This window comes from Poecilia formosa, unplaced genomic scaffold (genome assembly GCF_000485575.1).
Source record: "Poecilia formosa unplaced genomic scaffold, Poecilia_formosa-5.1.2 Scaffold44, whole genome shotgun sequence".
Classification (NCBI taxonomy): Eukaryota; Metazoa; Chordata; class Actinopteri; order Cyprinodontiformes; family Poeciliidae; genus Poecilia; species Poecilia formosa.
The window spans coordinates 1003398-1026715 of record NW_006799983.1 but is presented as its reverse complement, the minus strand read 5'-3'; the positions used below and the strand labels follow the sequence as shown (position 1 = coordinate 1026715).

The 23318-nt window shown below is 37.4% G+C and overlaps 1 protein-coding gene across 1 annotated transcript in view; it reads left to right on the top strand.

The window, feature by feature from the left end:
• Positions 1-23318, top strand: part of ctnna2 (catenin (cadherin-associated protein), alpha 2) — a 257593-nt gene that overhangs the window by 172963 nt on the left and 61312 nt on the right. Inside the window, exon 4 of the mRNA XM_007551842.2 lies at positions 22924-23016. Coding sequence (XP_007551904.1) covers positions 22924-23016 — 93 coding nt within the window. The remainder of the gene's footprint in view (positions 1-22923; positions 23017-23318) is intronic.

Sequence of the window (23318 nt, the reverse complement as noted above, 5' to 3'; positions counted from 1 at the left end):
CAGTGTGAGAAGCCGTCTCAATCATATGCCTTTCAGAAACAAAGCGGAAACAAAGCTCCTTTGTCAATTTGAAAACTAGTCCAAACCTATGTGTAAGAGTATTCTTCAGTGGATGTATTACTTCTATGAGCATAAAACCATTACAACAGAGGCGCTAAACCAGGAGGCTTCTGTAACCAGCACTTTTTGCTGTAAAAATGCATCAAAGTCAGGTGGCAACAAAGAGGACAATAAACAAATGGTTTTCATTTGGACTGATTGGTAAAGTATGCTGGTTTGACAATTTAAAGTCTTGATAATAAATGCCCATCCCTAACATGGGGTACAAAAGACTATAGATTTAATAACCGTAAGACAGGAGAGCTTCCAGTGCACAACTTGTTCTTTGCATTTTTTATAGTCAAGTGTTTTCAATAAACCTTTTAACATTCCCTCGTTAATATAAGCACATAATGACCAAAACAACATGCATTGGCTGTTGCCGTTTTAATACTTTTAAAGAAGGAGGTTATAAACTTTGTTCTGTTTTGCAGGAAAGTATTGTCTTTTGTGGTTGATTTTTAATTTGAACACCAGATGCATGAAATCGATGTTCCTGCAAATTACTGTGAAAAACATGTGGCACGTTGCAGTGGCTTTTAAAAAGATAGCTGATGTTTTTACGCCAAGAAATTACACAGCAATGTGAAAGGTTTTAATCCCTGGCAGTCTTTCTGGCCGGCAAATAACGTTTTATATTGGTTTTTGTTCAGTCAGTAATGACAAACTGTATTGGTCCCTGCTTGCTCTGTTACCATGGCAGCAACCATTCCCTTTGATTACAAGGCAGAGGGCATTCAATCAAATAGTTCATTAGGGTTATGTCATTTTGTATCCCAAAACTATCATAGGAAAAACTGTATTTTTATAGTTAAAGAGGAGCAAAGGTGGGGCATTTGCTGCATAACTCTCGTGTTTTGAGATCTTTTCTTTGTCACAATATTAAATTTTTGGTCTCTGTATTATTAAAAGGTAATGACTTTCACTTTATTTCATTGTGGAAGGCATCAGTCAATAACATCAAGCATTAGCATGTGTTTATGAGCCGAGGCGATCCCAAATGCATCTGTTACGTTAACCCTTAATGTGACTTGGAGTGGTTGGTGGTTATCTCAACTTGCATGTCACTCATTTAGCACGGGAAGTCATGTGTGCCCATGTTGTGTAGGAGGCCTATTTTCCAAGCTGACCCTGTGCTATTCTAGGCAATGGGCTCCGCTGTTTGACAGCCAACTTCTGGTCGCTATTTCCCCAGAGGTTTGAGTGAAGCAGACATCTCTTCCATCCAACGCTAGGCTAATATACACACAGTCTGTGCTTCTTCTGGGCATCAGCACGCAATACATACACCACAGAGCAGCAACATTCCCAGAGGTGTCAGTGGGACGGGGATGTTTCTACTACACAGCACTCAGGGCTGAAATGACCGGACATCACTGTCATCTGAAGCACGGATTACAGTTCAAGTGGCATCGTAACTGAACTGTAACATAAGAAGCCATGATTTTATTGTTTGGTGCAGAAAGCATCCACTGTTCACAAGTCTTGGCTGTGAGGCTAGATTGCAGTTGTGTGTGCATTCATTGTGTCAGGAAAGCAGTAATTATGTAAATGTTCTTAGATTCACTGCATGATACAGTGGCAGCAAAGGAACGGTTTGCAATGGAACTGAGAGAACATTAAGAACTCAATGTTGTGAAAGACAACATCATGACATGACCTGTGGAGGACTTTTATGTACTCCGGATTTACTAATTCTGTGTAGATTTGTGTTCTTAACATAAGACCGTGCAGTACATTAAGATTTCAAACTAGCTAAGTTTTTCAGCCAAAAAAACAAAACAAATAAAAATAAATAAAATGGTAAGTTAATAGTTATGTAAAATTCCCCTGAGTTTTAAGAAATGTTTTAAAAAGCAACTTTTTTGTATCACATTTTGAGCATTTCCAACAACACTAACTCCTACCATGATGTAAGTGACATCATGTTGAAGTAGGGTTGTAGTGATACAATAATCTCACAATACTATACACAATATTCTGCTCACGATACGATATATATTGCGATATTCAGCAAATGATACAATTCAATACACTTTTGCAATTTTCTGAAAGATTTTAGAGGGACAGAGTGATTTTGGTGACATTTTGTGACTGTTATAGAGTTGGATTGAATTAATTTAACTGAAAAATGATTAAAAGCACCAACTACACAATACCTGGCTCTGGTTGGACGTGGACACAGACTTAAAGTCGACAGCTGGACAAAATGAATCAAAGAAGTGGTGAGAAAACATGTTCCTTTTAATTGAAACAGTACAAACTGTAGCTTACATGCATTTGTAAAGTAAATAAAGTACACCAAGTGCCCTGCTCTGAATAGTTTGATACCTTTTTAACCTTGACACTTAACATCTGAAGGAATCACTCTAAGCCTGATGACCTAATCACTCTCCCTGCGAAGCAAGCAGTGAGTGAGCAAGGTGACAGTTGCATGTTACGATACTTGCGGATGAATATCGATTTTTTTTCTAGGAAAGAAAATACCGATACATATCGCAAAATCGATGTTATTACACAGCCCTATGTTGAAGACCCATGAATGGCAGCTTTCAGATTTTTTTGTCGCACAAGCTGATGTTTTGAGGGGTTTAGATTTTATTCTGAGGCACCACAAAGATAGTCATTACGCAGTCAAAGAGGTTTGTTCAAAAACAAGGGCACAGCCTTGTCTTGTGCTACATCTGTACTCCATGTTGGCATGACCTAGATGAAGAGCGATAGAAGCCACAGTAACATAGCTACTTTATGCTTTTTGAGGTGCCTGGCTCTCCTGAATGGCTTCAGATTTCACATCCTCACCCAGTCATCTGCTTGTCCCCACAGCAGGTGTCCAAGTAGCTGCTTCTCATTAACAAGACATTTCCAAACTTATGTATACATGAAAATTTGAGTTTAGTGTCCATTAGAAACTCATATCTATATGTCTAAGAGGGAAGCTAAAGAAAATTGTCAAACAAATAAAACCTGACTTTTCCAGAAGTACAGTTAATTTGCATATCACATTTCAGCAACAGCACTGTTCAAAGTGATTTATATGATAAAAACATAATACAGTAGCTCGTTATGAAACAAGCAACAAGCATTATATTTTGTCAAATGTCATCAATAAAACAATGAGGAATAATTATCATCAAACATATTTCAAATATATTAGTCAACGTTTCAGTCATTATTAATGAAAGACAACTCTAAAGGGGTGGGGTTTTAACCTTGATTTAAAGGAATTTAGTGTTTCAGCACTTTTGCAGTTTTCTGGCACTTTGTTCCAGATTAGTGGAGCATAAAAACTGACTGCTGCTTCTGCATGTTTAATTCTGATTCTTGGGATGTAGAGATTAGAACCAGAAAATGTAAATTTGAGTGATCTGGAAGGCTGGTACGATAACAACAGATCTTAATATATTTTAGTTTGAAGCCAGTATATTCTCTGTACTACAGGGAGTCAGTTTAAGGACTTTAAAACTAGGATGGTGTGCTCTATTTTCTTAGGTATGTTAAAAATGCAACCAGCAGTGTTCTGGATCAGCTGCAGCTGTATAACTTTTTTGACAGACTTGTGAAGACAATGTAACAGGAATCAATGCGACTAAAGACCAAAGCACGTGTGAGTTTCTCTAGATCCTTCTGGGAAATTAGTCCTTTAATCATAGAAATGTAATTCAGGTGATAGAAGGCTGACTTTGTAATTGTCTTTATGTGTTTGTGAAGTTACAGGTGTGAGTTACCCACATTTCGGGCCTGATCTCTAGGTCCAAACTGAAATAACTGAAGTGGCCTGCTGGCTCTTGATTGTAACTCTTTAGATCCAAAAATAAATTCAGTTTTGTTTCTGTTCAGCTGTAGAAAGTTCTGACACCTCCACACATTGACTTGTTAAAAGCCTCTGTTTAGTGCCTAGAGGTGTTTGGAGTTACCTGGTGATATTGTAAAGTAGAGTTTTGTATCATTTATGTAGCTATGGCTAATCTTATTACTTTATATAATCTGAGCTAGAGGGAGTATATAGGTAGAAGAAGCCCAAAAAATTGGATCTTTGGGTACCCTACATGTGACTTCTGTCCACTCCCATAAGAAATTAATTATTCACACAAATCTTACGAATTTACGTAAGATTCGATCTAGTCAAGTACTGCACCAGAGCACCTGACTTAGCTTTCCAGTCACTTTAGTAATATTTAATGGACAGTAGTGTCAAAAGTTGTGCTGAGGTCTAACAGAACCTTGTTCTTCCACAGTCTGTATTTATGTGAATGTCATTGAAGACTTTGTTCACTGATATACACAATGATATATATTGAGTATCTACAGCAGTGACACACTTCCATATTCAAATAAACGCCTTTGAATTGCTAAAAGTATTAATATAGCATGTTGTCAAGCACTTACCAAAACAGCTAGACTGAAAAGGCTGAAAGCATGTCTTTTTGTGCTGTCTAGACTGCTGGCATGCTCATTTGTGTCTCCAAAACAAAATCCACAAATAATCAAATGTACAACAAAATCTACAAAAGCAAAAAGCCAAGCAAAAACATAAATTATGTTGTTCAACATCTCGCTAATTATCTGCTAATGATTATCCCATCTTTAAATAAGTCACTAAAATTGCAACTAATTACAAGGAACATACCCATCTCGGTTGCCCATTCCAAGTGGTCCCTTTGGGTCTGCTGGCAACTCAACAGGGGGTTTTGGCTCCCCAATCTAAAATTCTTTCTGTGGCCTAACAACTGAAATAAAATTGTTTCCACTTTTCGAATCGCTTTGTAAATATTGATTTTATTCCAAATTATTATGTTTTCATGTCTTTAGAAACCGTTGATTCAGGTTCAGCTTTCTCACCATCACTTTCTTTTTTTTTTTTTTTTTCAGCAAAACCAGAGTTCATCATTGTATTACTTGGCCAAAATTCCCTATACATGTTATGCGGTGTTGGGATCCGGGCTTTAATCATCTCCAAATGGTTTTTAAGATTCTGTTCATCACATGCTGCATTAGTATGTCTCGGAAAATCCTTTGGTAACCATAGACACCATTTAAATATTACCCGGCCATTGTTTGTCTTCACTCTGCCTCACTTTATTTTCTGTCTCGCCCTCCTTTGCTGTCATTGCCCCTGTTGCATTCATAGAAAGATGGCATGATAAGTGAAAAAGAAGCCAGTGGGGATGAGCAATGCCTGCTAAGCTGGTCTTAGTCATGGGGCATTGTCATTAGATTAATGGAGCAGAAGGAGCCATCCGTCTTCTCTCCAGAGGTTAGCTACACTTTTGGGTGGATAGGGAGAGGAGAAGATGAGGGAGAGGATGCAGTTCTCTGTCGGATGAAGGATTGTGTAGCAGTTAACAGTATAACCTCTATGCCTTTGCCTCCTCATGTTCCTGTATAAGGAGTACAGTCGTTTTGGTATGGCCCTCTACAACTTTTAAGCTTCATTTTGTCTTGGTTGCTGGTGGTGATATACATTTTAAAGGATACCATTTATCACATTTTTTTTTTTGACAAATATTAGTAATTTTACAAGGCAAAACAAAATTTTTCTGACATTGTTTATGCTCAAACATGACATTTCTGACCTGATATCACAGTTGAATTGCCTGGCAATACACCTGAGCTTTTTTATTTTATTTTTTTTTTCATATTTTGTCATGTTACAACAACAAAGGCTAGTGTACTTCATAAATGTGTGTTATATAGCAACACAAAGTAGTACATAAAGGGGAAGAGAAAATATAAATTGTTAGAATAAGATATTGGAACACCATAGATTTGAAACTAGTAGTTATTATAAGTCAAATAATTTGTAAACAAATTCCAGCTGTGTATGATTGAATTTTAATTATAAATGAAACTGCTTTGCAAAAGCCTCAAAGGTTTGCTGGAAAACATTATAGGACAAATGGCATCATTAAACCATTTAACACGTCAGAGAAGTCAAAAAGTTCTGGAGAATATTTAGGCTTAAAAAATATATACCCCGCTTGGAAAATTGTGTTGAGTGCTTTTTAGTCCAAAACCACAAATGGAAAGAGTTTGGCACAGCTACAAACCTACCAAGGCATTATTGTCCACCTAAGGCGACAGGATGAGATATTAGTCTCTTTCATAAAGCACTTCAAGGTGAGATTAAGGCACCTTTTTGAATCCCCATATGTTTTGGGCACACTGTAAAGAGTTGGGTGGAAAACTATTCAAGCAAGATATTCACAGGCTTGTGTCAGATGACTTCTATACAAGCAAGCCAGCTTTGCAGGGTGAGGGGGTGTAGTAATGTTTATGCTTTTAAATCAACCCTTGAGAAAACTTGTTAGAGGCTGCAAAAGACTATCGGCTGGGGAAGCGGTTCACCTTCCTCTGGATCTTAAACATACAGCTAGACCAGATGAAAGTGCCATTATGTGTTGTATCTGCTTACTCAAAGCCCAGTCCTAAATCTATTTTAGATTCTGCAAACACACTTTACAACCGATGTTCAGAGACACTCTTCATCTGATCTGACTGTACTTGAGCTGTCTCGCAAAAAAAATAAAAAGGTAAAAATCATCTGTCTCAAGATCTACTGAAGCTGATCGCAACATACCCCAAAAAACCTTCAGCTATAACTGCAACAAAAGGTGTTTTTACAAAACGTTGCCTCAGGGGTGAAAACAAGTGAATGCCACACCTCCTCCCACGGCTTTCTCCCACTATCCAAGACATTAGTCTTAGATTAATTGGTTTAATTCGCCCCTGAGGTTCTGAGTGTGTCCATGCTTGCTTTTTGTACTTCGTCTCTGTGTTGCCCTGTCCAGTTGGCAACCTGTCCAGGATCCACCCCACCTCTCATGCAATGACTGCTGGAGACAGTCACCAGACCCTGCTCCGTTGATAACTGGGAATTAAGAATGCATTGATGAATGTTTCCTATTTTCCTTCTACTTTACAAAGTTCTGTGCTGCATTCATATGAAATCGGATTTTCTAAATACACAGAATTTTATGGTTGAAATGTGACAAACTGTGAAAGTTCAAGGACTATGAAGGTGAATACATGGTATTTATGAAAGGATGTTCAGTGTAGGCTTTGGCTTGGTCACTTCTGAACTAGTTAATGATTTTTTTCTGAGTCAATACTTACAAGTATCTTTCAGGTGGTTAGCATATTGATATGAAAAAATTCACAAGGTCTGAAATCGCTTTGGAAGAGGTTTTGATGCCAGAGTACTTCATATTTATCGCTCTGTTCTCTCAAGATCACTCTCCTACTTTCTATCATATAGTCGTTTAATAATGTATTTATACATACATTTGCAGATAGTAAAAAAGGGCTATTTTTTTATTTTTGCACTGTAGAGCGGTGCATACAGACTGTGGAGAAACGACTAAATGGATTTTGTGATGCATGGCAAAGCAAAAAAGGTCTTAAGTCTTTATGCAAGTTAATATTCAGTGTATAACGTAACATAATTGCTATTCATACCTCTGTTAAATTTGGATAATAAATTTTTGTTTAACACTAAAATATTTATTACTTGAGTAAATGCAATGTTCCTTCCTTTAAATAATATGTAAAATCTTCATTAAGCAGCACAGTCTTTTTAATTAATGTACACTAGAATGAACATCTACACAAAACATTCTTAATGTTCTGCTACTCACAGCATTAAAATTTGTATTAACACACACAGTTGAATATTGAGTTCTTGCTCTACTGAATTAATTCCAAAAAGTGGGAAAGCAATGAAACGACAACTTGCCAAGAGTTCAACAACAGTATTAGCTAAAGAACAAAGACTGTGGTTGCCATGGCAAATAATTCCAAACTCCCTTGCTGTACCATTTCCAGCCAATTACGGCAAAAGTCAGTGTCATCTGGGTGGCAAAGATTTTCCGCTTCTGATGAATCGCTAGCTCTGATGAGCGCTCGGCACAGTCTAGACACTGATATTTTAGGTACATCTGTGAGCTACATGCACATTTAAAACATGCACAACTAGGCGCTGTCAGCCTAGCAAACAACCCCATATGTATTCACAGAACTGCTGAAATGATATGATTATCTGCCTGGTTACTTGGCACATCTAAGTGATACATTGTTGCTCATAAATTTTTCAGTGACTGCTTTTTAAATGTTAACAGTGTAGCTGTTATTTGCTGCGGGGGTAACACTGGAGTGTTTGTCCAATGGTGTGAATCAGAAAATGCAGAGATTTTGATGCAAAGTGTGTATATTGTGTTGCTTTGTCAAAAATCAAGGCCTTTTGTCTTGCTCAGACACTACCTACTTTATGAAAGGAAAACATCAGTGAGGAATACACGACTTCTATACAGACCTCAGACACTCCACTGTAATATGTGATTACATATGATGAGGTGGAAAACTCAATCAGTTATTGTGTGCACAGACACTTTTAGGGTTTAAATGCCTTTTTCAAGAGAGTTAAGTCGTAAGACCTTAGTCCCTTCTCTATATCATGTGAGTATATTGACTGACCAGCAGTGTCAGAAAATTGAACCTTTTGATGATAGGTCACAGCTGAAATTCGATCTGAGCTGTGGGAGGAAAACAGAGGTTATGAGATCTCCAGTCATCTAATAATAAGTGTGTGAACTAAAAACACAAACACTTACAGAAGAAGAGATTGAGACAGAACAGTAGACAGTTTTCTAACACGTAACAACGTAGTGATTTATTATAGGTTGGTAAATTACCAGAGAACAGCAAACTTATCATTACATTTTCTAAAAAAGTTAGAATAATATAAGTGAGTTATTAATCAGTCACCAATTAACATTAAACATTATCAGTTCCAGGTCCTGCGGACAACGTAACAACATGGAAGGTGTCAGTGTGAATGAAAGACTACATTAGCTATTTGCCGTATCAGTGAGGTGCTTCACATGAAGTCAGAGAAAAGCTTACTGAATGAAACAGAACGGAAATTCTAAAACTGTATCTGCAACGACATGAATAAAATCAATCCACGTCTGCAGATTGTTCCCTTTTTTCCTTTTAGGATTTCAGCCACTTCCTGTCGTGAAACCTAAAGTATTTGGAAATATTAATACAGGATTAGGAAAAGCTCAGAGTTAAAATTAGGATCTGTGTTATTGAGAATATATATTTATATATATAACACTGATAACTGGCAGAATCCTGTTGCTCAAAGGCATATATCAAAGATAATAACACATTTGTGAGCTTTTTTTCTGTTTTTTGTTTTGTTCGTTTTTACCTAGCAGGTGTTTTCCCTCTTCCTATGCTAAAATAAATACTCTTCAACAGCCAATGCAAACCCCAAATAATTTCGTCAGTGCAATCAAATTAGAGTGCCCTCAGTGTAACGTTTTGGTGGCAAAACATGGAGAAGGTGTTACTGCCACCTTCAGTGTATATCATGTAGACTGCTTGACAACAGAGCTGTTGAGAGCATGTTCCCATGATTCAGAAAGGCCTGTGGGAGGTTTATTTTGTTTATGTGCGAGGATAAATAAAACAGATTTAATTCTCAGGTAAACAGCTAATTACACTGCGGAGCAGCAGCACCCATATAGGCAGCAGCTGTGAGACTGAATGGTGACTCAGTGTCCCTGTTTTCAGTGTGGAAATAACACAAAATGTTACAGGGTGAACTTTGCCTTACTAATTAAAGATTACCAGGTAAATTGAACATGATGAGTGCTCAGACACTATTCCACAAGGAATAATAGTCACACAATGTTCTTGCAAAAGCCTAATTACATATAATTCATAGTTTGTCAACGCCTTATAAAGAAAATGACAGAAATCATGTCAGTTGGTAGCCCAGGCTAAAAAAAAAAATCTTCTTAATGAGATATTCTGCTGATAGGGAATCTTTTTTTTTCTTTTTGTTGTTTTGTTTTGTTTTGTTGCTGTTTTCTTTGCTTTTTTTTAGCATTATTTTGGTGACTAATTCATGCCACCTGACTACAGTTATATTTTGATTAAATAAGTACCAATAACATCCTTTCCTTCATGGTGACCTTGTTCAACTTAATATGACCAGGACTCTCTCTGTGTAGAGATACACCATCTTACAATCAAAATTACTGGTGCTTACTTGTTTTGCTGTTTTTTTTTGTTGTTTTTTTTATCATTTATTCTTCTAATGTTATCATTTTAACATTTATTAAAGAACACTTTAGTGTACTTGTGGTGGTAATTACTGAACAATAATGGATGATAGCTGATGTTAATTCTGTTAACTATGCTGTTCACTCTGCAAGCAGCCATTATCATGATGGCCTTTAATGTTTTCACACCTTTATTTTTTACCTGCGAGATAATCACTTATTTAAAAGCCCTAGAATCACAGTTATATTTTCACATCCAAGTTAGGATTAAGCTTTAGCCCAGAAAGTAAATTTTTCTCTCTGATACATCTTAAAGGAGTCATTTTATTTTTAGTAAAATCAACAACCTTATTATTATTATTATTATTATTATTATTATTATTATTATTATGTCTTTTTTAATTGTGAGTCCAGCCAACTGAAAGGACATTAAGGTAGTTTCTGACCTCTAAGCCGACTTGTTTACATTTTTCAAGAACACGTTACATGATATAGGATGAGTAATTATTGATTCTTATGAATCATAATCTCTTTTCAGCCATCCCCCGATATAAAGGTTGAGGCATTACAGAATGACAACTGCTGACCTTTACCATTGCGTGCATCTATTATCCAACAGGACTAATCATGCTCTTCTTGTGCCTAAGATAGATGTGAGAAGGCCAAGGGATGTGATGTGGAGAAATGTCAAGGTCTTGCTGTGTTCACATTTTGTCTGAAATAGGACCTTGCTGTTATAAGATCCTTTAGATCAACTTAAAATCTGGTCTCGTTTGAAAGAAGATGCCGTCCTTTTAATCCAGTGGGTGAAAGGCAATATGAACATGCTCACTCACAAAAGTCAGAAATAATAACTTTTATGATGGCCTCTGACCAACCTAATCAGTGTTCAGCCACTGTGTAGGCACAGAGACAAACCGAATGCTTCCACATGGATTTTAAGCTGGAGCTGGCTAGATAAGCCTATTTAAAATGGTTGTCGCTCATGTTCCATAGTTTATTCTTGAGAGAGTGGGCATAATTTTAGTAGGATGTTTTAGATATTACACATCATTGAACTGTAAGTTAGAGAGAGACAGCAGATGCTTCTGTCTGTATTCATTTTATCATGCAATTCAGTGTATGATGGAAACTAGGGAGCATGTAAATCAAAATGTCATCTTCATAGTTAGATCTCACTATTCACTACCTGAAATAATATGAAAAGTTTTCCAACATTTTGGTGCCAAAGCAGGTGACATCTTACACAGGTACATGTCAATTAAAATGTTTTAAAAATGATTCATTTTTCTCAGTCAATTTAATTCAAAATTTTATTACACAGTGATCTATTTCAAGTGTTTGTTTTGAATAATTTTGATGACTAACCAAAACCCAACATTTTAGTTTCACAGAACATTAAGATTACTGCTCAGCTGAAGGTTATCCAGAAGATGAGTGAAACCCACAAAATGTCATTTCTAAAGAAGCTGGATGTTCACACCGTGTAGTGTACAAGCATATTTATGGAAAGTTTAGTGGAAGGAAAAAGTGTGTGAGAAACAAGAAGACATGCTGCCTTGAGAGGATCTAAAACAAAGTACGTTAAAGAATTTGGAAAAGATTCAGAATGCTTGGACTGTGGCTGCAGTCATGTGCGAACCACTACATATAGACTCAACTGAGACGTGGGCTACAGTGGTCCAAAGTTCATCTTTCAGATGGAGGTAGAGTTTACATGCCATTTGGAAATCACAGTGTAGGAGCCTAAATAGGAGTGGAGAGGAATGAAATGCAAGATGTTTGAGGTCTGGTGTGAGGTTTTCATAATCAGTGTTGATTTGGAGAGCCATGTTGGTTCTCTGTGTTTTATCAAATCTAAAGTCAGTGCAGCTGTTCACCAAGACATTTTAGAGCAAGTCAAACATAGTTCTGGGGCGTATTGGGTCGTTTTGCAATTGGCAGGTTGTAAGTTTGATTCCAGCTTTCTTATGTTGCATGTTTGTGTGCCCTGGGGCAAAGCACTTTGTCCCAAATTGCCTACATATCGGAGTGCGTATTTGTGAGTTTAAATGTGGCTCTAGTGGTCAGTATGATTGGAAAAGTACTATTTAAATCCAGTCCATTTTCCTGCCAGGTTCATTCTCCGGCAGGTCCTTTTTGGCCGGCAATCTGATCTGATCTGAAGACAACTTATGATCTATGAATTATTGCCAAGAGGAAGATGAGAATCACCAAAGCCAACGACAACTCCTTAGCTGGCCACAATGATGCAGTAATTCATGTAAAATAAGCCTGGCAAAGAATGTAGTGTATATACACTACTGGACACCATTTTCAATATGCCAACAGTCTGTAAAAAAAAAAAAAAAAGTTCTGTCTTCTGGTATTGTAATTTTCTGAGAAACTCAAAGATTTGGCTTTTCATTCGCTGCAAGCTTAAAATCAGTGTTTTGAAAACACTGAACACTTGAAATATTTATAACTGTGTCTAATGAGTCTACACCAACACATATATGAGTTTAAGTACTGAAATGAAATAAAATGGCTTTTCCATGAAATGTTGACCGTACCTGATCTTGTAGCACTGATATGTAAACTAGCCTTTACAGTAAAGTGGGTTAAACATTTCAATTCCCCTGAAACAGTTTTAAATAACTTCTGTTGCAAAGGGACAGATAGATTAAAAGAAACAACCCAGAGGTCCATTTTCATAATTATGTTTTGGTGCCAAGCTCCACTGCTTGGCCAGCACTCCTGGGAGAAGAGGGTGGGTGGAAGAGAGCGGGAGCAAAGCGGAGAAAAATCAATATTTCAGTTGAAAAAAAGCTTAGCTGTGTTTTTGGGTGGGTGCGGAGAAGACCTGTGAGAAAGGCTGCTTGTCCCCTCCAACTACAGTACTAACTTCAACAAAAGTCAAAAAGGATTGTAACATTAAAAAGCCACAGTAGTACCAGATTAAATAAAACATATTTCTTTCCTCATGTAGGGTCATGTAACTACTTTGTTACAGGATTCCCCTCCTCCCCACACACTTACCATTAAATGTTCATAGCAAAGTGAGCCAAAACTAGTCTACTTTGTCCTTACTACTTAAGATGTAAGCACAGCAAAGCAACGAGACACCCCAGCCAATGTGAAGTGTGAACACTATAGTTGTCCTGCGCCTTGGGCAAAGTGAGTCAGCCATTTGTTCTCCTCTCCTTTCTCTCTTTAATGCACCGTCATTCACAGCCACGTGAACAAGATAATCCAATATCCAGGACTTTAAGCCGAAGCTGAACAGCGAGACACTCCTCTACACCATGTCCTGGCACATTATTTGATTTGTTTATATTGCTTTCAATTACCTATCTCTGTCCCTTGTTGAGCTCAATAAAATTTTATATTGTGGATATTTATCTCTAGGTGGCCATTCTCTCTTTCCAGGGCCTAGGCATTCAAATTTTGGTGTAAATATGAATCGCATTTTCAAGTCTCTGCGTATGTGGCCGCATAAAAATCCCTTTGCTCCTTGACATTTATAAAGGAATGAACAAGCCTCCTACAAAACAGATTGCCACCGTCTTCTTTTGTATTACATCAGTTGGCTGTACCACTCCTCTTTGAAGTGTGTATCTACATCTGCAGCCATGTGCACTGTTGTATGTACTTGTCTGCATTGTCATCCACCCACCATCCCCCCCGTGCTTGTTTCCAACCTAGCTAGCAGCACTGCTTCACATCCCCAAGAGTTTACAGCAAATTATCATGTTTATCGAGAAGCCAGCCATGGTTTTAGCAGTAGTCAAACCTTAGTCATGGCTCCAGAGAAACGACCACTGTAAATCACGCTGTCAGAGTTTTATGCAAGCTCAGTCATGGTTGTCAAGGAGACTGTGATGTGATTTTGGCGGCTGTTTTCTGCTGCAGCCAACCACAGCTTTTGATTGAAAATCATATAGCCTTTCAAAAAAGAAAAGTCAACACATGCTTCTATTTTGGTAATTCAATATATAAAAAAAAGAAAGGAAAAAAAAAACATACCTCTGATATTTTCAGCACTCTGGTAATTAGAGGAAAAATAATAAATACTGCTAATACATCTTCACTTTCTTTACAAGGCAAATTGCAACCATTCAATCAAATATAGCTATTATTCCTCATATGGATTCTTTCACTGGCGACGTAGTTTTTTAAAGGTTTACAGTAAAAGTTTGTTTTGAACTTTAGAGTCTGACACAGAAAAGTGTGCAGGATGTTTGAAAGAAAAAGAGAAGTCCTCATTGTGTGAAACTTTCAGCTTTGCTTTTTGGTCCAAGAGAGGATCATTAGCTTTATGTGATAAGGATAGAAGAGGTCAGTTGATTGATGGTCTTTAATTTTGTTTAGCTCAATTCTTCTTTGGGTTCTTGTTGTGTTGGACTGCTGCCTTGAAGTGGATATTTACGTTATAAACTGAAGCTTTTTTGTTGTTTTCTTTTGTATTTATATCTGGATTTTTTTTCTTACTGAATTTGGAAATGAAAGGTGTTCTTCAATCAATGAAGTTTATATACAGCTTTACAGAAGATGTTTTTTTTGGGTTTTTTTTGTATTTATATTAAACAGTGCCCATTGATTATATTGATGAGGGAAAACCTGAAAATAATTTAGGCAAAATCCACTGTAAAGTATGATGAGTTGTAGATGTAAACCTATTGTAAAATTTTCTCTATTAAAAAAAAAAAACACTTTGTGCCAGCAGGTGGGAATAATAATAATAATAATAATTCAAAATAAGAAAATCCTTAAAGTAATGTCTGACTAATAATTCGCCCAATACAAATGTAACACTGTGACACTGTTTACCTTCGTATTACGTGACTCACAAATGCTCCACCAGTGTTGTGATTTCTACCACAGAAATCTGGAGTACGTATGGGCTATTTAATCAGATTTGAAAATCTCCAGGTATCTGTCTCACATTTAAACACAAGTTTTTAAAAATTTATATATATATATATATATGTATATATATATATATATTTCTAATCTTTACCCAAAACTGAATTAATAAGATTCAAAGAAAGAAAAAATATCTCAATCATACAAAATATCCAGACAGAGCATATGTCTTTTTTACACCCTTAACACTGTTTGAGCGCCTGCACAGAGAGAGACTGTGTTGGCTGTTGCAGCTTCCTACCCAATAAAACCCTTGCTTGGAAAGAACAGAAACTTTTTATCTGCAAGTTTTTGTTTGCATATGATTAACTGGAGCTTGCTGTAACAAAATATGCTACAAGCACACATTTTTGATAAGCCTTATCAAATCAGAGACAATGTCAGCTAGCATTAGCCTAGCACTCAGCCATGTCTCCTCAGGGACATGGCTGAGGAGGAATATATATACTGCAGCAATATATACTGCAGGATATATTGCTGCAGTATATCAGCTGCAGCAAGATATACTTTTATTAAAAGCCATATGTTTCAAGTCATATCATCCTTTTGGAGGGATCCTCCTGTGTTCTTGTTTAAATGTCAGATATTAGCTTTTTTGTCATCTTTACTTTGGAAGTTCCCATAGTTCTATATAGTCTTCAGTTGTGCTTAATTAGTATTGCAGTTTAAGGGGAGATCAAAGAGAATTTCTACATGTTTATGTTTCTCTAGAAAATCTTAAAGATGCTGTATCTGCGCACACGTTTGACTCCATTGATCATAAAATGAAAAGCCTAAAACATTAATACGAGGTCTGAACTCAAAATCCTTATGTGATCACAAAGAGGACAGAAGCTGAACACTTAAGCGCTCTGCTAAAAGCAGTGCTGTCAAAAGACGACTGTAATCATCTAATGCACTGAGAAATAACTTTAAACACATTGCAAGGTAATTAACATGGAAGTCATCTGTGTGATAGAAAGTTATGGCATGTAACTAACTATCAGTGTGTGGAAAAGAGAAGGCTGTTTCATTTACATAACTGCTAGTGTGCTCCCATTGTGCATCTCCACCTCAGTTAAATGGTCCTGTTGTACAGGGTTAGTCACAGGGGACCTGTACAATTGCTTGTGCTGACCTGGTAGGAGCTTTGTTAAGGAGCCATTGACCGTATAGAATCGGGTCATTGAACTACTATGTTGCCATCAACGGGTCATTGTGAGTGTCTTAACCTTGGGACATTACAATTTTGCATCAGAGAATAACATAGAGAATGACTTTTCTTGCAGTAATAAATAGAAGTTAGTGCTACTCCTCTGTACTTCATTTTTACAGTTGTTCACGGTACTGCCATGATGCCTCTCTGTTATTTTTCTGTATTTATTTTATGTGAAGAAGAGTTACAGTGACTAAAAAGTCTACATGCTCCAGGTAAAATGTCAGATTTTTGTAATGTAACAAATCAAGACCGACATTTCAGAACTCTTTCCACATTTATTCTATCTTAATCTGGATGTACTTACCCTCAAACTAATACGTTGTCAAAGTACTTTTTACTTTTATCACACCACTCTGGTTAGGAGTCCATCAGCCTGGTGCATCTGCCCCCTCTGCCTTGCAAAACCAATCCTAGTTGGACAGATTGCAAAGATAATTCCTATGCACTGCACCTCCCAGTGCTGCACTGGGTGCACAGTGTTATAATTTTACCTTTAGACTATTTAGATTCCTTAGATACATTAGAATCTCTCTCTAAGCCACATATGCCAAAGAAAATGTCAGAAAAAAAGAACTACTATAGGAACAAAACAGTGTTTGGTGTTAACCAGAGGGACTGTAACTTATGGCAGGTGTCTCTTTTAGCATAAAGTTTTAATGTGATGTTTAACTCAATAAAACAATTTTTGTGCAGGTTATAGGTCACATTAACAGTGTCCTGAATTATTTATCTTTAAATAGTATCTTTGTGTCAGAACTCTTGGCATTTTAAGTGGACTGGCTGTTTATTTTTGTTACCTGGGATTATAAGGAAAAATAAAGATTCATAAACTGCAAGTGTGGCATTATTGACATTATAGATTCATCTGACATTCTGCTTCAGTGTGCACCTGTTCCCCGTTTCCTGCCGACAGCTTTCAACACTGAACCAGGGGGTAAACTGCAGAGACTGTTCATGAAGGAGGGTCGGGCAGTTCTATGAACCTGTCACTGTGTAAACAGTCAGTTCGTAAACAGCGACTTAAGCTCATTTCCATGCCAACTTAAGAAGTGTAGAGAACCTCTAAGTGCATTAGAGTCACTCGCAATTTAGGTCCACTTTGTCTTTTGGCTGGTTATGTGTGGGTTGACAGAAAAAGGTAGCAAAGGGAGAATTTAAACAGCAGTCTATAATCACAGTGACTCACGTTTCGTGTTCTAGCCTCACAACTTGGATTTAGGTGAAACCGTTTTGCTGCTATGAATGATACGGCTCAGAATACTGCATGTAATATTATTTTGCAATTTATTGTGATGTGATCTCAAAGAGGTGTCACTCAAAGGTTTGCTCTGACTTTAAACAAGTTTCTTTTTTTTTTTTTTTTTTTTTGCTTCAAGTGAAAACTTAAAATTTAGAAAGGGTAATGTTTATCAGAGCATGTTTTAAGTCTGGAGCGAGCCCTTCAGCTAATATCAGTCTGAACATGGTTGGAAATCCATTGCCTTTGTTCTTGTTTTTTCACACTTTTCTTGTTTTAATATGCCAGAAGGTTTGACATTGCTTTGATGTCGCAGCAAGCCCGGTGGGCATTCCTCCCGAGGCAATAAGCACTTCACTCTTTAATGGGGATTGATTTTCAAAGTTGTGGTTCACAGTCATTTTACAGCAGGTCGTGAGCTCCCGCTGCCTGGCGTTCCCGATGGACTTGAACCTTACACAACCTTGACTGCATGTGTTACCTAATGTCATGCATCTCCACCTTCAGTCTCTTCCAGTCCATACTGTGAATGTACAGTTGTGGCCATTTGGAGCTAACAGCATGTGACTAAAACAAATGCTAGTGCTCCTGCAAGGGCTGGCACTACTATGCAGATAGAGTTCTTTCAAATGTCATCATATTACAGCCACCACCTTCATTTTATTACTAGACCGACTCAAAGTACTGCATTTTGGCAGTTTTTGTGTTTTTAATGAGCATATCTCTGAAAAGTCTGCCATTCTTTCTGTTCCTCCCACTGAGGCAATAGTTTGTTAAATTACCTTTCAGGAACAATTTTGTTATTTGGTATCTAACAAGTTTGCACATGCATAGTCAGCGTTTGCATAATTTCTTTGCTAAGTAGCTCCACCTCAAGAAAATACATCCCTGTAGCTTCCACAACAATGTTTCATGAGATGATGGCGTGCTCAGGGTAATGTTAGTTTTCCACTTGACCTGGTGTTGTGAACGTGGTCTCATCTTACCAGTACACATTCTTCCATGTTTGCTTTTTCCACAATTGAAGAGATGACTTCTTGTATTTATCCTTCATCTGTAGTTTTCTTCTAGTCCTGGTCGCGTCTCTGATTAATTCTCCCCCTGCCCTGTCTGAAATCTGAACCTAAATGCAGCTGTTTACAAAACAGCTGCATTTATTCTGAGAAGGACTTACAACTAGGTTAATCTGATGACTAAACACATTGTTTTTATTATTCAGGATGCCAAAGTAAAGAAAGCTCATACTTACATTCAAGGATTTTATTTGTAATAATATCAAATCCCATCAATGCTTCTTGTTTCACTTCCCCACAATTCATTACTTTCTGCAGATTTAGTTCAAAGTATGTAGTCACTATTTCATGGTAATCATTACTATACTTGCAGTGTTTGTTTCTGCATCCTGCAAACTGTATTCTGCTATTTAGGTGTTCTGCTAAGAGCAACCAAAAGCAGTAGTGCTCTATAGCTGTGGTTCAGTGAAAAATGAATAAAACTCTGCATTTTATGTCCCTTCACAAACGGCTTCCCAGTAACAAGTTGAGAGTACAGATAACTGATTTACCATACAGTAACCATCAATGTCCTCTTCAGTGAACCATCCCTTCACATTATTTTTCGATTGAAGTTCTACTTCTTGCTTTCCTCTCCGACAAACTGTTGAACCTGGAACCTTGGCTAACAGCAGCGTTTGGATTGGTTCCATTTGCAAATGTTCTCTAGTGTAACTGCTGGAAATGGCTGCAGAATTGGTGCTTTGAAGGGAGGCACTCGAATTATTGAAATCACTTTGAGGTCAGCCGATTGTGAACTTTGCTTCTTGCGAAGCGAGAACAAGACAGACCGCTTTAAGATGTTACTCGACGTCTTATGATCATATTTGCCTCCAGACGACGCATAAGAAGTCCAATTTAACCACGCCCCAGCTGGAGTAATGGAAAAAAAAAAAAAAAAGCCGACATTGTCTGAGCGTCTTCCAGTTACTCGGCTCCATTTCAGTGATTTAAATGACTAGCATAAGAAGACCCATCTCTCTATGTGCCATGGAAACCGTCATCAAATTAGAATTGAAGTGATTATCCGCAGCAGAGCTAAAGGACAGAATCGATAGTTCTTTGTTCTAGGCTAAAATGAAGAATGGCCATTCAGCAGGGATCTCTCTCTGTTCCTCCTTTTCTCACACTCACACAAAAACACACACGCACACACACTCTTCCATCTGCCTCTTTGAATTCCTTATTCGGCTCCAGTATCTTTGACCATATCGGCATTAGTCTTGCGGGGTGTACTCTCAGACCTTCCGTCTTGGTTTTTCTCACCCTTGTCAGAAAAAAAAAAGAGAGAGAAATTAAAACCCAAAGGAGAAGTGCTTCCTTAGATGATTGCAATTAGTAGTTTGGACTAGATTTTGCATCTCTGGCCCCAGCCTTGCACTCTGTGTTAGGTAACAGGGAGTGGGAGTGGGCCTGTTGGGCATGGTTCCAGGATCCAGAGAGCCCTTTGCCCCTTTTGCCTCCTGAGACGCAACAGCAGTCAGAGGGCTGAGCAGAGCTGGAGACGGGAAAGCATGTTAAGAGGACAAAGTCAGAGAAGAGAGATGTGATTTCTGCTGGTTAAGTGGAGCTGTTGTATTCTAATTGAATCAGCGATGAATGTGAAAATGCATAGATTTTTTTTTTTCTTTTTTTTTTGGATGCCTGCTTCTTAATGGAAGTGCAAGAAAATGAAACAAACACTATTTCAAAGGAAATATTAATTGTGATTTCAGGATACTTGTTCAAGAGTTACACCAAGTTGCATGAGAACAAAAATAATTGCATCACAAACAGAAATGTTGTTTATTCATCATTAAAGATGTAATACTTAGCAAAAAGAGATAAAGGTGTAATATTTGCTCATAAAATATGATTTTTTGAGCAAAAGAAGAATATTATTTCTATGAGATACTAGGAAAAACCCCAAAAAGACAGAAGCTCTAGCAGTTCTTTAGTGGATAACAATTTTGGGTATCCGCAAAATTTTCCTGATTTCAAATGCACTTTGGAAAGACAAGAAAAATTATATATATTTAAAAATTGTAAAATGTTTTAAAAATGTTAGAGAATTACCTCTTCAGTCCATAATAACATCACCAACAGCATTTAAGTTGAAAAATATGCTTTTCATGGTCCTCAAAGAAATCCAATGCAAACATCCAATCACATTTATGGGGCGCCAACTCACAATGACACACTTCCACTCTGTCACTAACACCACTTTAAGCACACGCGCACACACACACGCACTCACACACACCTACATGCACACCCTGCTTCACATAAAGGACTGTAATCCATCAATGTGCTCATTGCTGTCACGAGTAAAGAGACAGAGCTCTAAGCAAGAGTCCTCTAAAACAAATTTGATTTACCTCACTTTCTCTCAAACAGTGACATGAGCGCTAGAAGTGCTAATGCAGACTGGCACCTTTCGCTGCCAACAGGCACACGTCTGTTCAGCTCAGTCTCAAAGCCCAAAGGTTCATGCTGAAATCTGATTTGTTTGGGAATGAGATTTGGGTTTTGAAGGGTTTTAAAGTTATTAAAATTAGCAATGAGGTGCAGTGAGGGTGTGGAGAAATTTAATAACTCCATGAGGAAAATCAGCTTTGTGCATGCGTGTGTTTGTTGTTTGTCATAAAAAGTGAATGATTCAGAGGTGGTGATTTTAAATATTCCATTTTGCACCTCTGACGTACTTTACTTTGTAAATTTAACCAGCCAGCTCTGTATGGTATATTGCATCCAGAGTCCATATTACACAGTCTTTAAATTCTCTGAAATACATTTAATGAGTTTAGAGCAAGTGAACTGTTAACTATTGTGTTTAGTTCATGCACCAAAATGAACTAAGGAATTAAAATATCAACTCAGGTAAGCTGACATGTATTTTCAGGAAGTCAACGGTCTGATGGAAAACATTTTATCTGTAAACTTATTTAAGAGAGAAAGAAAGATTTGTTTTGTTGTTGTTGTTGTTGTTGTTCATAAAACCCAATTAGCACCTTAATTATGAAATTAGGCAACCACTAACAAAACTCCTCAATTATTTAGTTATGCTTTCTTATCATCAGAGCAGTGTTGCAAATGTTATCTTAATGACTTCTGGTTTCACTTTTCATGTTGCTTGAATCCAGTCATTTTGGATCCAAATAAATTCAGTTATTTATTTGCAACCTGTTCAATGCTTTCTTCTTTCTTATAATTTCCCTGTACTAACTCAAAAAGTCATCAGTCAGTGTTTACAACAGTAATGTTAGAAAGATCAGAAATGAAACAACAACCCTTGTAAGTTTTGTAAATAAGGGAACCAAACACACTGACTTTCAGCATTCACTCTTCCTGGATGAGCATGTGGCAGCCGTTGTCAGTCTCTCGCTATGTGTTGGTGAAGTCACAGCAATCCCTTCTACTGGCCATGCATGTAGCAAAAGGAAAAACTTCCCCTTAACAGATTGAAACCTCCAGTAGAACTTGGCTTGGTATGAACGGCCATCTGGCATGACCCACTGGGGGTTCGAGAAGACAGAGCATGCATGCACACATACACATACACGCAGAGAATCACAGTTCAGAAGAACTTTTTATGTAAGACTAAAGTTAAAAGTTAATGGAGGTAATATTTTTTTTCATGGCTTCGTTGATGAGAGAGACGGAGCTTTGCAGATGAGGTCTGAGACAGTTTTCTATAGGTTGGAAGAGAGCACAGACAGTTTGTCACAGTAAAAGCTCATCCAGTTGCCGTATCTTAGAGAGAGACATGGTTAACCAGTGAAAGACAGGACCAAGTGTGTCATCTATAAGTTTTTGGCAGCAGTAGCTCAGCCAATGCCCGACTCCAGGAAGGTCTCACAGCTAAACAGAAGACCAGACTAGATGTAGCTTGCAAGAAGAGAAAAAAAACAGAGTGTGTTAAGTAAAATGATGAAATAACAACATTAAGGAGGGGAATGTAGCTGAATGAGGTGGATAAGGGGTCAGTTTGTCCCCAAGGAGCCTGAACCTACAGCAGCATAACCACTGAGATTTTTTCAGGATAACCTAAGTCACTCTTAACCAGAACCTTAATCAAAAAGGAAAGTTTTAAAGCCAAGTCTTTAAAGTAGACACAGACTAATACTGGGGTCTGGTTTCGCAGGAGAATCCTGAAAACTAAAGCAATAATAATTTTACTTCTAGAAACTCTCAGAACCACCAGTAAGCCTGCAGTCTGAGAGCAGTGCTATAAACATCTGGTGTTTTTTAGTTTGCCTATACTTGTCATTTGTTTTCCAGTTTAAATTTTAAGCTTTATTTATACCGTAGAGTAACTGATGTTTCCAGGTTCATTTTGATGTAACCATGTTTTTTTCATTTTTTGCTTGCTTCATTCAGGTGGCCAACTTGGCTTGCTCCATCTCCAACAATGAAGAGGGTGTGAAGTTGGTACGGATGGCAGCCACCCAAATTGACAGCCTATGTCCACAGGTAAAATGCTTGGAAAAATAGTTTAAATGCAAGCTGGATACATGGCGTGGCCAACATTTTTTATTTTATTTATTTTTATTTTTATTTATTTATTTATTTATTTATTTTGGTTTTTAGCCATTTTCTATTGATCTCAAAAGATTAGCTTTGGATTGTTTTTTTTTATACAAAATGGAACAACTTGAAATGGCAGAAAAAAAGTCACAGTATGCAGAATTCAACGAATATAAGTAACGAATTGAAAGAGCTTGTAGCACCATTTCTCAGAATACAGACAATGATGTTAAAACTGGTCCATTATT